Source organism: Anomaloglossus baeobatrachus, chromosome 11, assembly GCF_048569485.1.
Source record: "Anomaloglossus baeobatrachus isolate aAnoBae1 chromosome 11, aAnoBae1.hap1, whole genome shotgun sequence".
NCBI classification, from domain to species: domain Eukaryota; kingdom Metazoa; phylum Chordata; class Amphibia; order Anura; family Aromobatidae; genus Anomaloglossus; species Anomaloglossus baeobatrachus.
This window is the reverse complement of record NC_134363.1, coordinates 76,642,552-76,656,746: the sequence shown is the minus strand read 5'-3', so window position 1 is coordinate 76,656,746 and position 14,195 is coordinate 76,642,552. Positions and strand designations below refer to the sequence as shown.

At 46.6% G+C, this 14,195-nt stretch overlaps 1 protein-coding gene across 5 annotated transcripts in view; it reads right to left on the bottom strand.

The window, feature by feature from the left end:
• Positions 1-14,195, bottom strand: part of LOC142256096 (tumor necrosis factor receptor superfamily member 27-like) — a 145,222-nt gene that overhangs the window by 34,450 nt on the left and 96,577 nt on the right. For 3 of the 5 annotated variants that reach the window (XM_075327618.1, XM_075327621.1, XM_075327620.1), the window contains exons 9-11: positions 13,032-13,160; positions 10,995-11,135; positions 628-1,064 (exon numbers count right to left, since the gene is read on the bottom strand). In XM_075327618.1, the coding sequence (XP_075183733.1) occupies positions 628-1,064; positions 10,995-11,135; positions 13,032-13,160 (707 nt within the window). The remainder of the gene's footprint in view (positions 1-627; positions 1,065-10,994; positions 11,136-13,031; positions 13,161-14,195) is intronic. The other 2 variants (XM_075327619.1, XM_075327622.1) reach the window with 2 other exon arrangements.

The following is a 14,195-nucleotide window of genomic DNA, read 5'->3' as shown; positions in this document are numbered from 1 at the left end:
AGCCAACTAGCGAGGTCAGTTGCTGTAAGTGGCTTGTACAATCAACTATACAACTATATTAATTTACAATCAGACTATAACAGACACTAGGAGAAGCAGTGGAAACACAACCCTGGACTTAGAAGAGTGAGAAAAGTGTGATCTGTTTTTGTTTAAACTAAATTGCAGCCCAGGCACAGGAGTTTTTTCCAAAATTTGAAACCATCTAATAACACATTTCAGTTCCACTGCTAGATGCAAGGATTTTAGTTTGTAAACTAGCAGTAATTTAGGATGAGCTCAATATAACCTGACAAGGAAAGCAAGTATCACATCCAGCACCGATGATAAAACTTTAGTTTATTTCAATAAATTAAAACATGATTAATCAAAATGGCGTTATCACCTTAAGGAGAAACCACCATTTTATTCATCATATTTTAATATAAACAAAAGTTTTATCATTGGTGTTGGATGCGATACTTCCTTTCCCTGTTGCACTTTGTGGAAGCCAGCCTCGTGGATCAGTGCACCTAACCTGGAGTACGGAGGCTTATCATCGCTATATGAATCACTATATGAACATTAATGGCACCATCGACGAGCTGATCATTTTTCTTTTTTCTTAACACTGACAAGGTATCTTACCTCATCCTCGGTACTTGTGCTTGATGTGGCTGGTTTAGTGCAAGAACAAGTTTGGTGGCTCTTGTTTATTCTTGACGGAGCCTGGCTGGCATCTTCTGAGGAGAAATTCTCTAAATCCAGCTCTGTGCATTCAACTGGTGCATGAGACCAATGCTGCTTCTCAGATGCACAGGAATTAATCTGTGCTGGAAGTGGCTCTACCACACTTTGGTTCGACTCCGCAGAGTCTCCACAGGCAGAGAAGCAGTCACTGCAACCTGAGTTCAGGATTAACGGCTGAATCTCCGATACACTATGGGAATAGTGAGACTTCACAGGTGGAGGAGGAATGGCATAAGTCTCTCCTGATGGTGGCAGGGGACAGAACGCGGTGGAAACGGTGCAGGAATTTGAGGTGGCGCCTTTGGATATCCCATTTACGTCCTCCAGTTGCCCTGCTATGAAACACATTAAACATTTTTAAAATCTTTTCACAAATTTCCCATTCTTGATCTTGTATTACTGCTAAATGATCTCATAGCTTCCTTTTTATGCTGAAATGATTTTAGAGACTAAAATTCAAATTCATTTTATGGTCCTGATGGGGTCTTTTGTATATTTAAAAAGGAACCTGTCAGGTCCAATAAAGCTAATAAATTGCAATACTAGGGTTATTAATCTGCAAGGTAATAGCATTAAGAAGTTACAAGGCTGCTGTAGTACTAGTGCCGCACCCAGGAGAATGTGAAACGTATTTCTCCTGGGTGCAGGTGACTTTCAGTCATGCAGGGTTGCCCGAAGCAATTCCTGTGACCGCATGCCTAGGCAATGATGGACAGCTGGCTTTGCAGAGCATCAGTGTAGAATGACTGAAAGCTGGTTGCTCCTGGGAGACAAAGTTTAGTACTGCAGCCAACCACCTTCAGAACGTTATTAACTTGCAGATTAACCCTCTAACTGCAGGTTAGTGTTATCGGACATTACAGGTTCCCTTTAAAGACAACCTATCACCAACTCAAAAGTAGCCAATTTTTAGTCCTGTTTTATTATTGCTGCTCCCAGGTATTCCAATTACACGATATGGCTTCATAGATATGGCCCTTTTAATTAGTACTACTTTTTAAAATTTGTATTAAGGGGGCATTGGTTACAGATGCAGAGAAGCCTTAAAACATGTTGTCAGAGAACTCTAAGTTCTTGCCGTGTTAAAGACCATAAAATGCATATGTATAGCGAATTAATTTAAAAAAAAGAAAAATTAATACTCAGGGGAGCAGAAGGAATAAAATAAAAGCAAAAGTGACCACTTTTGACCTGACAACAGGTTTTTGAAGGGCCTGATTTTCTTGTATGCGGTTTATTGCAAAAGAGATTCAGCCACATAGGGTTAGCTGTAATAACTGACAAAAGAAACATATTTACATATTTACTAAAAAAGAAAAAACTTCCCAGCTTTGTAATTTCACAGGCCCATTTTTATGACTGTGTTGCAGTTAAATCCCCACCTTCCAAAAATGATATGGCTTTTCGCATATTGTACATATACGCATATCAATAGGACATAAGTGAATGTCTACATAATTTGCAAACTAGTCTTATACCTCCTTGGTTTAAAAGAGATTAATGCAAAAAGTAAATAGATTAAAATATTATTGTAATAATATATTAAAATACAATTTTAAAAAATAGGTTGCACACTCCTATGAGGGAACCTAAATCGCCAAACTGGAGTCAATTAAATCCTATGCGCAAAAACCAGCATTGAAAATACATATCAAAGTTGATGAATAAATAGATGAGGTGTACACATATTTTTAGTTATATTTACATTTATTTATATATATATATATATATATATATATATATATATATATATATATATATATATATATAGTGCATTTGTGCAAATAATGAGAAAAATCAAATAAATAATCCTAGGGCTAGTAGATAACTAATAAATTTGTAAAGTGTATAATGTTAGGTCCAGAAATATTTGGACAGTGACACAAAATTTGGCATTTTACCTGTTTATAAAAACATTTTCAATATATAGTTATGTAATCAATATGTGTTTTTAAATGCATATTCTCAGCTTTAATTTGAGAGTATTCACATCCTAATTGGAGTAAGGGTTTAGGAATTACAGCTCTTTAACATGTAGCTGCCTCTTTTTAAATGAAGCAAAAGTAATTGGACAATTATCTCAAAAACTCTTTAATGGGCTGCATGGGTTATTCCCTCATTAATCAATCAGCATTTAAAAGGTCTAGAGCTGATTCCAGATGTCGCATTTGCATTTGGAAGCTGTTGTTGCCAACCCACAACATGCAATCAAAAGAGTTCTCAATGGAGAAGAAACAGAACATCAATGGGCTGAAAAAAGAAATCCATTACAGAGATAGCAGAAATGTTAGAGGTGGCCAAATCAAGAATTTGGTATATTCTGAAAAAAACAAATAAGCACACTGGAGAGCTTGGGAACTCAAAGAGGACTGGATGTCCAAGGAAAACAATAGTGGTCGATGATCACAGAATCCTTTCCTTAGTGAAGGAAAACCCTTTCACGACATTCAACCAATTGAAAAACACTCTGAAGGAAGCAGGTGTTTTAGTATATAAGTCTGCCACAAAGAGAAGACTTACTGAGTGCAAATACATAGGGTTCACCACAAGGTGCAAACCATTAATTTGCCTTAAAAATAGAAAGGCCAGATTAGATTTTGTCAAAAAGTATCTAAAGAGCCCAGCCCAGTTCTGGAAAAGCATTGTATAAACAGATGAAACTAAGGTCAACCTGTACCAGACTGATGGGAAGCATAAAATATACGGAAGACTTGGAGCAGCTCATGATCCAAAGCACACCCCATCCTCTGTAAAACAGGTTGTACGTAGTAAAAACTGAAGTGACAAAGAAGGGGGGGCGCAAATGGTGTCTTATCCGGTGGTACCGGAAAGGATTTAAATAGGTGCACTAACCTGGTGTGGTTGTGTTATGGACACAACCACTAAAATCACGTGATAAAGATGGCTGTTGCAGAACCCAGGAGGATAGCATTGGAGGAGATGGAAGAAAACGGTTAATCGGCGCTGCCAGATGAAGATCACTGGAGATCGATGGGGATTAAAACATCTGATTTTATTGTTCTACGCATTTCGGAGTGATTTCTGTTCCCTCATAGGAGTGTGTTCCCTGTTTAATATTGTATTTTTAATATATTAATTAACTAATATTTTAATCTATTTATTTTTTGAAAGAATCTCTTTTAAACTATGGAGATATTTATTCATGGTTTCATGGGTATAAAGTCTTATTTTTTAAGTCACTTTCCTAAACCAAATTTGTGCTGGTAAATTGTCCTACTAAGGCCGGAGTTCCACTTGCGTATGACTCGCGCGAGTCTCGTATCGGCATTACTTGACACGGCCGCACACTCTCCTGACAGGAGCGGGTCGGCTGCATGTATTTCTATGCAGCTGAAATGCTCGTGTCCAGAGAGCGTCAGGCCGTGGCAGGTAATGCTCTGTCCTGGTTTTCACAGTGGTCTGCCTAATGGAATTTAAGCACTTAATCCATTCTATGAATGTAGCAACAATGCTAATGCAGTCACATATGAGGACACTGCAAGCCTGATACTTACTGTAATTGGATCAGCTTATTTAATAAGAGTTGTCCAGGGAATATATAATACCACTGACAGACTCAGACAGTCAAACACAGTATATGGACCCTTTGCAGTAAAATAGCTCATTATAATGTACAATTCTACCCGCTTTGGAGGTAGTCAAGGGCCCTTACCTCTTGGGCCCTTTTGCGGCTGCGCAGGTTGCACCAATGATATGTCCGCTCCTGAACATTATTTCAGAAAGGTTCACAACAAAAAAGAAGGGAATTTTGTATACTTACCGTAAATTCCTTTTCTTCTAGCTCCAATTGGGAGACCCAGACAATTGGGTGTATAGCTACTGCCTCCGGAGGCCACACAAAGTATTACACTCAAAAGTGTAAGGCCCCTCCCCTTCTGGCTATACACCCCCAGTGGGATCACTGGCTCACCAGTTTAGTGCAAAAGCAAGAAGGAGGAAAGCCAATAACTGGTTTAAAGACCAATTCAATCCGAAGAAACATCGGAGAACTGCAACCATTCACATGAACAACATGTGTACCGAAAAAAACCCTAAGAAAACAGGGCGGGTGCTGGGTCTCCCAATTGGAGCTAGAAGAAAAGGAATTTACGGTAAGTATACAAAATTCCCTTCTTCTTTGTCGCTCCATTGGGAGACCCAGACAATTGGGACGTCCAAAAGCAGTCCCTGGGTGGGTAAAAGAATACCTCGTGGTAGGGCCGTCAAACAGCCCTTTCGTACAGGTGGGCAACCGCCGCCTGAAGGACTTGTCTACCTAGGCTGGCGTCTGCCGAAGCGTAGGTATGCACCTGATAATGCTTGGTAAAAGTGTGCAGACTCGACCAGGTAGGTGCCTGGCACACCTGCTGAGCCGTAGCCTGGTGCCGTAATGCCCAGGACGCACCCACGGCTCTGGTAGAATGGGCATTCAGCCCTGAGGGAACCGGGAGCCTAGCAGAACTGTAGGTTTCAAGAATTGGTTCCTTGATCCACCGAGTCAGGGTGGATTTGGAAGCTTGCGACCCTTTACGCTGACCAGCGACAAGGACAAAGAGTGCATCCGGGCGGCACAGGAGCGCCGTGCGGGAATGTAGATCCTGAGTGCTCTCACCAGATCCAACAGATGCAAATCCTTTTCCAATTGATGGACTGGATGAGGACACAAAGAAGGTAAGGTGATATCTTGATTGAGATGAAAGTGGGATACCACCTTAGGGAGAAAGTCCGGAATCGGACGCCGAACCCCCTTGTCCTGGTGAAGACCAGGAATGTAGATTTGCATGACAGCGCTGCTAGCTCGGACACTCTCTGAAGAGACGTGACCGCTACTAGAAAGGCCACTTTCTGTGAAAGACGGAAAAGGGAAACAACTTTCAAAGGCTCGAAAGGCGGCTTCAAGAGAGTCATTAGAACCTTGTTCAGACTCCAGAGCTCTAACGGCCGCTTGTACGGAGTGATGAGAAGACAAACTCCCTGCAGGAACGTGCGTACCTGCGGAAGTCGGCTAGGCGTTTCTGAAAAAATACAGATAGCGCTGAGACTTGTCCTTTAAGGGAGCTGAGCGACCAACCATTTTCCAACCAAGATTGTAGGAAGGAAGGAAAAATAGGCGATGCAAATGGCCAGGGAGAAACTCCTTGAGCAGAGCACCAAGATAAGAATATCTTCCACGATCTGTGGTAGATCCTGGCGGACGTTGGTTTCTTGGCCTGCGTCATGGTGACAACCACTCCTGAGATAATCCTGAAGACGCTAGGATCCAGGACTCAATGGCTACACCGTCATGTTCAGGGCCGCAGAGTTCAGATGGAAAAAAGGGCCCTTGAAACAGCAAGTCTGGTCGGTCTGGTAGTGCCCACGGTTGGCCTACCGTGAGGTACCACAGATCCGGGAACCCCGACCTCCTCGGCCAATCTGGAGCGACGAGGATGGCGCGGCGACAGTCGGACTTGATCTTGCGCAGCACTCTGGGCAACAATGCCAGAGGTGGGACACATAAGGTAGCCGGGACTGCGACCAATGTTGAACTGAGGCGTCCGCCGCCAGAGCTCGATGATCGTGAGACTGTGCTATGAAGCCGGGACAATGTTGTTGTGCCGTGACGCCATTATGTCGACGTCCGGCATCCCGCAGCGGCGACAGATCTCCTGAAACCCGTCCGGGTGAAGAAACTATTCCCCTGCGTCCATACCCTGGCGACTGAGGAAGTCTGCTTCCTAGTTTACCACGCCTGGGATGTGAACTGCGGATATGGTGGATGCCGTGTCTTCCACCCACGTCAGAATCCGCCGGCTTCCTGGAAGGCTTGCCGGCTGCGTGTTCTTCCGTGGTGGTTGATGTATGCCACCGCTGTGGAGATATCCGACTGAATTCGGATGTGCTTGCTTTTCAGCCACTGCTGGAAGGCTTGTAGGACAAGATACACTGCTCTGATTCCCAGAACATTGATCTGAAGGGTGGACTCTTGCTGAATCCACGTATCTTGAGCCCTGTGGTAGAGAAAAACTGCTCCCCACTCTGATAGACTCGTGCCTGTCGTAACTACCGCCCAGGATGGGGGTAGGAAGGACCTTTTTTCTGACCATGAGGTGGGAAGAAGCCACCACCGTAGAGATTCTTTGGCCGCCTGAGAAAGGGAGACGTCTCTGTCGATGGGCGTCGACCTCCCGTCTCATTGGCGGAGAATGTCCCATTGTAGTGGACGCAGATGAAACTGCGCGAAAGGGACTGCCGCCATTGCTACCATCTTACGTGAGAAGTGCATGAGGCGTCTCAATGTGTGCGACTGATCCTAAGGAGAGATTGCAGCCTTGTCTGTAGTGAACGCTGTTTGTCTAGCGGAAGCTTCACTATCGCTGAGAGAGTATGAAACTCCATGCCTAGATATGTTAGTGATTGGCCCGGGGTCGGATCTGACTTTGAAAAGTTGATGATCCACCCGAAACTCTGGAGAGTCTCCAGCGCAACGTTCGGCTGTGTTGGCATGTTCCTTAAGAGGGTGCCTTGACAAGTAGATCTCCGAAATACGGGATCACAGAGTGACCTTGAGATTGCAGGACTGGTACTACTGCTGCCATGACCTTAGCGAAGGCCCGTGGGGCTATCGCCAGCCGGAAGGCAGAGTTACGAACTGAAGGTGTTCGCGTCTTATAACAAAGCGTAGAAACGCTGGAGCTCTGGATCAATCGGCACGTGGGGATAAGCATCCTTGACGTCTATCGATGTTAGGAAATTTCCTTGAAACATTGAGGCGATGACGGAGCGGGGGGATTACATCCGGAACCGCCTGGTGTTCACGAGCTGGTTGAGCTGTGTTAGATCCAGAACGGGACGGAAATACTCGTCCTTTCTTGGCACCGCAAATAATTCGGAGTAAAAACCGTGACCTTGTTCCTGAAGAGGAACGGGGGTCACCACTCGTTGTGCCTTTAGAGTGCCCACCGCCTGCAGAAGAGCATCGGCTCGGTCGGGAGGTGGAGAAGTTCTGAAGAATTGAGTTGGAGGACGAGAACTGAACTCTATCCTGTACCCGTGAGACAGAATGTCTCTCACCCAGCGGTCTTTGACCTGTGACAGCCAAATATCGCCAAGGCGGGAGAGCCTGCTACCGACCGAGGATGCGGAGAGAGGAGGCCGCAAGTCATGAGGAAGCCTCTTGGAAGCGGGTTTTCAGGCTGTCTTTTTTGGGCGTGACTGAGCCCGCCAAGAAACTGAGCTCCTCTGATCCTTTTGAGTCCTCTTTGGACGAGGAGAAATGGGACCTGCCCGAGCCTTGAAAAGACCGAAAACCCCGACTGTCCCTTGGTATGTTGGGGTTTGTTTTGTCTGGGCTGAGGTAAGGAAGAATCCTTACTCTTGAACTGTTTAATGATTACATCTCACGCACACTAAACAGTCGGTCAGCAGAACAAGGCAAACTGGTTAAGCCCTTTTTTGGAAGCAGAATCTGCCTTCCATTCAGTTAACACCCAGGCCCTGCGTAAAACCACGGAGTTAGCGGACGCCACTGCCGTACGGGTCGTAGAGTCTAGGACAGCATTAATCGCATAAGACGCAAATGCAGACATTTGAGCGGTTAAGGATGACACTTGCGGAACAGATGTACGTGTGACCGTGTCCATCTGTGTAAGACAAGCTGAAGTAGCTTGGAGTGCCTCTACGGCTGCGAATGCTGGAGCTAACAGCGCGCCGATAGCCTCATAGATGGATTTCGACCAGAGATCCCTCTGTCTGTCAGTGGCATCTTTAAGTGCAGCCCCATCTTCCACTGCAACTATGGATCTAGCTGCAAGCTGGAGATTGGAGGATGCCCCTTGGGACACTGGGTCCAGCCATTGCCCACGTCAGGGGGTAGGAATAACGTGTATCCTCAGCCGTTTGGAGAAGCGCTTAACTGGATAAGCGTGGTGTTCCTGGACTGCCTGTGTAAAGTCAGGGTGGTCAAGGAAAGTATTTAATTTACGCTTGGGATACGTGAATGGAATTTCTCCTGCTATGAAGCTGACTCTTCCACTGGAGGAGCTGGGGGAGAAATAACTAACATTCTATTGATGGACGCTATGAGATTATTGACTATGGCGTCACCATCAGGTGTATCCAGATTGAGAGCGGTCTCAGGATTAGATCTTGAGCAGCTACCTCCGCCACATCACACAGAGAGTCCGCTTGCTGGGACCCTGACTAGTGCGATGAAGTCGAGGGCCGCTCATAGTGAGCCTCTCAGGCTGTCTGGGACTGTCGTCCGTGTCAGAGCCGTCACTCTGGGAAGCACATGACACCCTCGGAGCTCAAAGTTGTTCCCACTGAGGGGGACCATGGATAATGAATGAACAGTGGCCATGGATTTGAGAGACTTGTCTGGACTGCAAGGCTTCTAGTATCATAGCCATAGTCTCAGAAAATCTGTCAGTAAAAACTGCAGGCTCCGTCCCCATGTCCTGGACGATTAGCAGAGACTCCGTAGTATACAATGGGGGTCTATGTACACTGCCGGCCATATAGCCGTACATGCTGTACCGGCTGCATAGAAAACATGTGCTTCTGCACCTCTGTTTTACACAGACAATATGCTGTTATGTCCTCCGCACAATCAAGGAGGGTATATACAAAAATGCAGCTAAATAGTGCAATGCATAGTGAATAAGCATATATGTATATGTGCACTTCGGCACTAGTGGAGTCAGCCCCACAGGTGCTGCTTAACGCCTGGTCACAGCGGTTGTGTGACTCTCCAAATCCCTGCCAGGGATTCCTAAACTTGTCTCTTCTGTCACTACAGAAAACACTGACAAGAATGGCTGCCGGCGTCCTGTGTAGAGGAGGAAGCCGTGGGCGTGCCTGAGAAAATGCGGGAATCCGGCTTCACAGCGTACACAGTGAGAGGGGTGGAGTATGCAAAGCATACTCCAGCTCTCAGCGCTGCCGGTTTCACAGTGCACACAGTGAGAGGGGTGGAGTATGCAAAGCATACTCCAGCTCTCAGCGCTGCCGTGCTGTGCAGCGTCACGCCCCTACCCTGACTGGCAGGTCTGTGGGCGGAAACGAAGTGAGACTAGGCCGCGCAAGCCGGGGACTCGAGTGATAAGCGCGGCCGGCATATAAGCCTTGGTCGGCGCGGAATTCCCCGGCGCACCACAAGTCCCAGCCGCGCCCGAAATAAAAATGGCAACGGCGGTTAGCGCGGTAGTCCCCTAATACACTAACACACCCAGCAAGCTGTAGTGTGCGATGGCACTAGTGCGGGCAGCGCCGCCGTCCCTGGCGCACTAACACACCAACCAACCATCCACTACTCCATCCATCTGGACCATCCAGGGTTGCTCGACACTTATCAGTAAACAAAACGGTTTTATAATTAGTCTTCATGTATATCTGGGCCTACTGAAACCGTTTCTGCTTGTGAGCACTGGTTAGGGGTGGCCGAATAGTAGGTTTATGCTCCACAGCAAGCCTTTGAAGGATCCTACACCTTGAGGTTCAAGGGACTCCAGAGGCACCAGCAGCTTCAAATATCTGTTTGCTGGTTTGTAGCGGCTTTTTAGCAGCCGCTCTCTTAATCCGATGAACTTGCCTGGCAGAAACCTTCCTCATTCTGCCTTTATCAGCACCAACACGTATGTGCTCTGAATCAGCCACAAATCTCTTCACAGTACGATGATCACGCTTAAGTTTATACATATATAAATATCTTATGTTTTGATCCTTTGTGCAAGGCATTGCACTATTTGATGCTTTTCGACAGCAGAGAGATCCTTTTTCTTTCCCATGTTACTTGAAAACTGTGGCCTGCTTAATATTGTGGAGCATCCAGTTTTCCTTTTATCGGGCTCACCTGGCAAACTAATTATCACAGGTATCTGAGATTGAGTTCAGTGATCCAAAGAACCCTGAGACACAATACCATCAATGAGTTTCATTGAAAAAAAAAAATTCATCACTATGACACTTAAATCCAATCTGCATAATAATTTGGAACATGGTGTAGAAACTAGTGCAAACCAGGTAAGTGTTGGAACGGGAGCTGTGGGATTAATGGATTTAAAAACTACTGCTTTTACTATTTCTTTCATTGTCCAAACCTTTTATACAAATGTGGTAGCTAACACTGTAGTAGACCAGAGAATCTAAAAACCATTGTGCAGGTGAATACAAATTTGTCACTTAGAAGTGCACTTCTTCCTTTGTCATGCAGTACATGATGTGTAGTATAGATATCAAGACTCCCAGAATCCTTAGACTGACCTTTATAAAAGTGAAATCCTCACCTTGTACTTGTTCAGAGATACCTGTTGATCCAAAACAGCATGAAGGGATTTGTTGTTCCTCACGTGGGCTGTTTACACACTCCATTCGGCCTTCATCCGACAGATCAGGTTGCCCTACAAAATCCCGTGACCTTCGGAAAGCTGAAAAATAATTTACCAAATAGTCTAAGTTTATTCACTTCATGAAATCCTTCACAAGGCTACAATTAAAAAATGCAAAAACAAATTACCAAAAGGAAGTTCTCATAATGAAGCAAATTTACAGGTATAAAGACCACAGATCTTTATTGCATTTAATCTATATGTATAATGTGATGAAATATGGTAGAGGTCTGGTCGGCGTGGCCTACACTGGTCTGACCCGCTGAGGCCTGTAGTCCCAAGCAGAACGTGGACCTGCCCATCCTTCCGTCAGCAGTTATTGGGGGTGTGCGCCCCAGATTCTGCTTTCTTGGAGTCCCGGAGCTGCCCCCAGCTACCGTGTTTTTCCAAAAATAAGACCTCCCCCAAAAATAAGCCCTAGCAGGGATTTTCAGTATTTTCGGAGAAAGGCTTAAATATAAGCCCTCCCCCGAAAATAAGCCCTTGTCCCGGATCAATAATGAAGTGTCCGTGCAGCTAAAAAAGTTACAGATACTGCAGGACACTTCATTATACACAGCGGCACCCGGCAATTACCCTCACCAGACGCCGAGCAGCAGGACCTGCAGTGATCGCACACCCGCACACATCACACACACACACACACACACAAAATCAGATCTCACACACACACACCAGATCTCACACACAAACATCAGATCGCACACACAGTCAGATCGCACACACAAACATCGGATCACAAACAAACATCAAATCACACACACAAACATCGGATCGCACACACATCGGATCGCATACACACTCACCTCATCCAGTGACACCGATCTCTTCTCGCCGGGAGAATTCTGAGAGGCAGTGCGGTGCAGCGCGACGAACAGGACCTGCGGCCGGACACGTGACTTGCTCTCATTCCCTGCTGCCGTAAGTGCTGGATGTGATGTGATGTGTGTGTGTGTGATCTGCTGTGTGTGTGTCTGCAATCGGCTGTGTGTGTGTCTGCGATCGGCTGTGTTTTTCTGTGATCGGCTGTGTGTGTCTGTGATCGGATGTGTGTATCTGTGATCGGCTGTGTGTGCCTGTGATCGGATGTGTGTATCTGTGATCGGCTGTGTGCCTGTGATAGGATGTGTGTATCTGTGATCGGCTGTGTGTGCCTGCGATCGGATGTGTGTATCTGTGATGGCTGTGTGTGCCTGCAATCTGCTCTGTGTGATCTGCTGTGTATATCTGCGATCTGCTGTGTGTGTGTGCCTGTGATCGGATGTGTGTATCTGTGATCGGCTGTGGGTATCTGTGATCGGCTGTGTGTATCTGTGATCGGCTGTGTGTGCCTGCGATCTGCTGTGTATATCTGCGATCTGCTGTGTGTGTGCCTGTGATCGGATGTGTGTATCTGTGATCGGCTGTGTGTGCCTGCGATCTGCTGTGTGTGTCAGCGTGTCAGCTAGCAGCAGGGTAGGACGGTGTGCAGCACCGACCAGAGATCACAGGAGGACCTGGGAACCACGCAGACGTCCTGGTCTGGTGAGTATGAGTCTCCTGGGAAGTTGGGGGGGGGGAATCTGCTTTTTTGGGGGGTAAACTTACCCCCAACCGTGTTTCTCCAAGAATAAGACCTCCTCCAAAAATAAGCCCTAGTGCTTTTTTGGGGGGCAAAAAAAATATAGGACAGTGTCTTATTTTTGGAAAAACACAGTACCTATTTGCAGCCCGGCAGTCCGCCCACGATGGAGGAAGTGCATCTGCGGCACCTGGTCCTGAGGCCCTGCGGCAGAAGCTCTGATTCTGTGACTCGACGGACGGTGAGTGTGTTTCCCTGCCTCTGGTGAGTGGCTACCCCACCGACGCCCTACCAGTTCGCTAGTATCCTGGCCTTGCTCACTGGTTGCGGTGGAATGGTCTCCTAAATCGCTGCTATCCCTGAGGAAAACATACCTAACACCAAGGGGGGGATTCCATACTCCACGCAAACCGCAATCTTCTGTCTCAGCACCTGGGGGCTCCATGGACCAAGATCCCAGGGGGGCGCACACGCGGTGAGAATCTGACTACGCCCGGGACTGCCTGTGGGGGAGGGAGACATGGTTGCACAGCGCTGGAGCATACTGATTCCCTGTTCTTGAATCTGTGGCTTGGCTCCTTACATACAGAACCCCCACAGTGAGATATAGAGGGCATCTACATGGACCTGGGGTGCCCTCACCCGGACTTTGCTGAACATGGACTGACCTGACAGAACAGGAGAGCGACATTTGTGTTCCCACTGCCAGAACTCAACATAATCCAGGTCAATCACATCTTTCCACCAACAAGTAGCCTGGGCTAGTGTGAGGGAAGTATAACAAACACATAGAGGGCTGCTGTAGCGCTGGAGGCCACAGCTATAACAGGACACTGCCTGAACCTCTTCATCACCCACTGCTCCCATCTAACAACCGAAGTGCCCCTCCACTAAACCTTCTACACCACTATCTATGGAGCTCCCTGTCACAGCAGTTGCTGACTTGTGCCCCTGGCATAGGAGTTCACCCCGCTTCTCTAATTCTTTACAACTCCTCGCATTACCAGGCATGAAATGAGTTAAACCCCACTGGGGTAGGGGGTCCTAATAGGTGTCATTTTCTTATCTCCATCATTCCACCCGGCTTAAGGCTCAGGATGGTTAAAATTGGAAACAAAACCGCAGGCGCCACTTCTTGACCGTCTCCATTAACCACACAAGCGGATGTCGACAAATTCCTAAAAAAGCACCTGCACAATCACAAAACGATGGCCCCTCCTCTCCAGGAGCAGAAGTCTAAAGAGGACTCTGATTCTAATGGAGAGAGTGACCCTGAAGATAAAGGTCCACAGAAAGCGCAACCAATTTCCAGGTCTTTCATGAAGCGACTCTTGGCTAAGGCAATGGCCTCCATCATGAAGGACCTTACAGATATAAAACAAGATGTTGACCAAATCGGTCACAGGGTAGAAGCCCTAGAATCTGCCCACTCGGCTCTTGCTCTACATGATAACTCCACTCTTTCAGGAGGCAGGTTTTTGGCGAATAACTGTAAAGCGCGGGGTTAAAGTTTCCCCTCAAAACATAGTCTAACATAA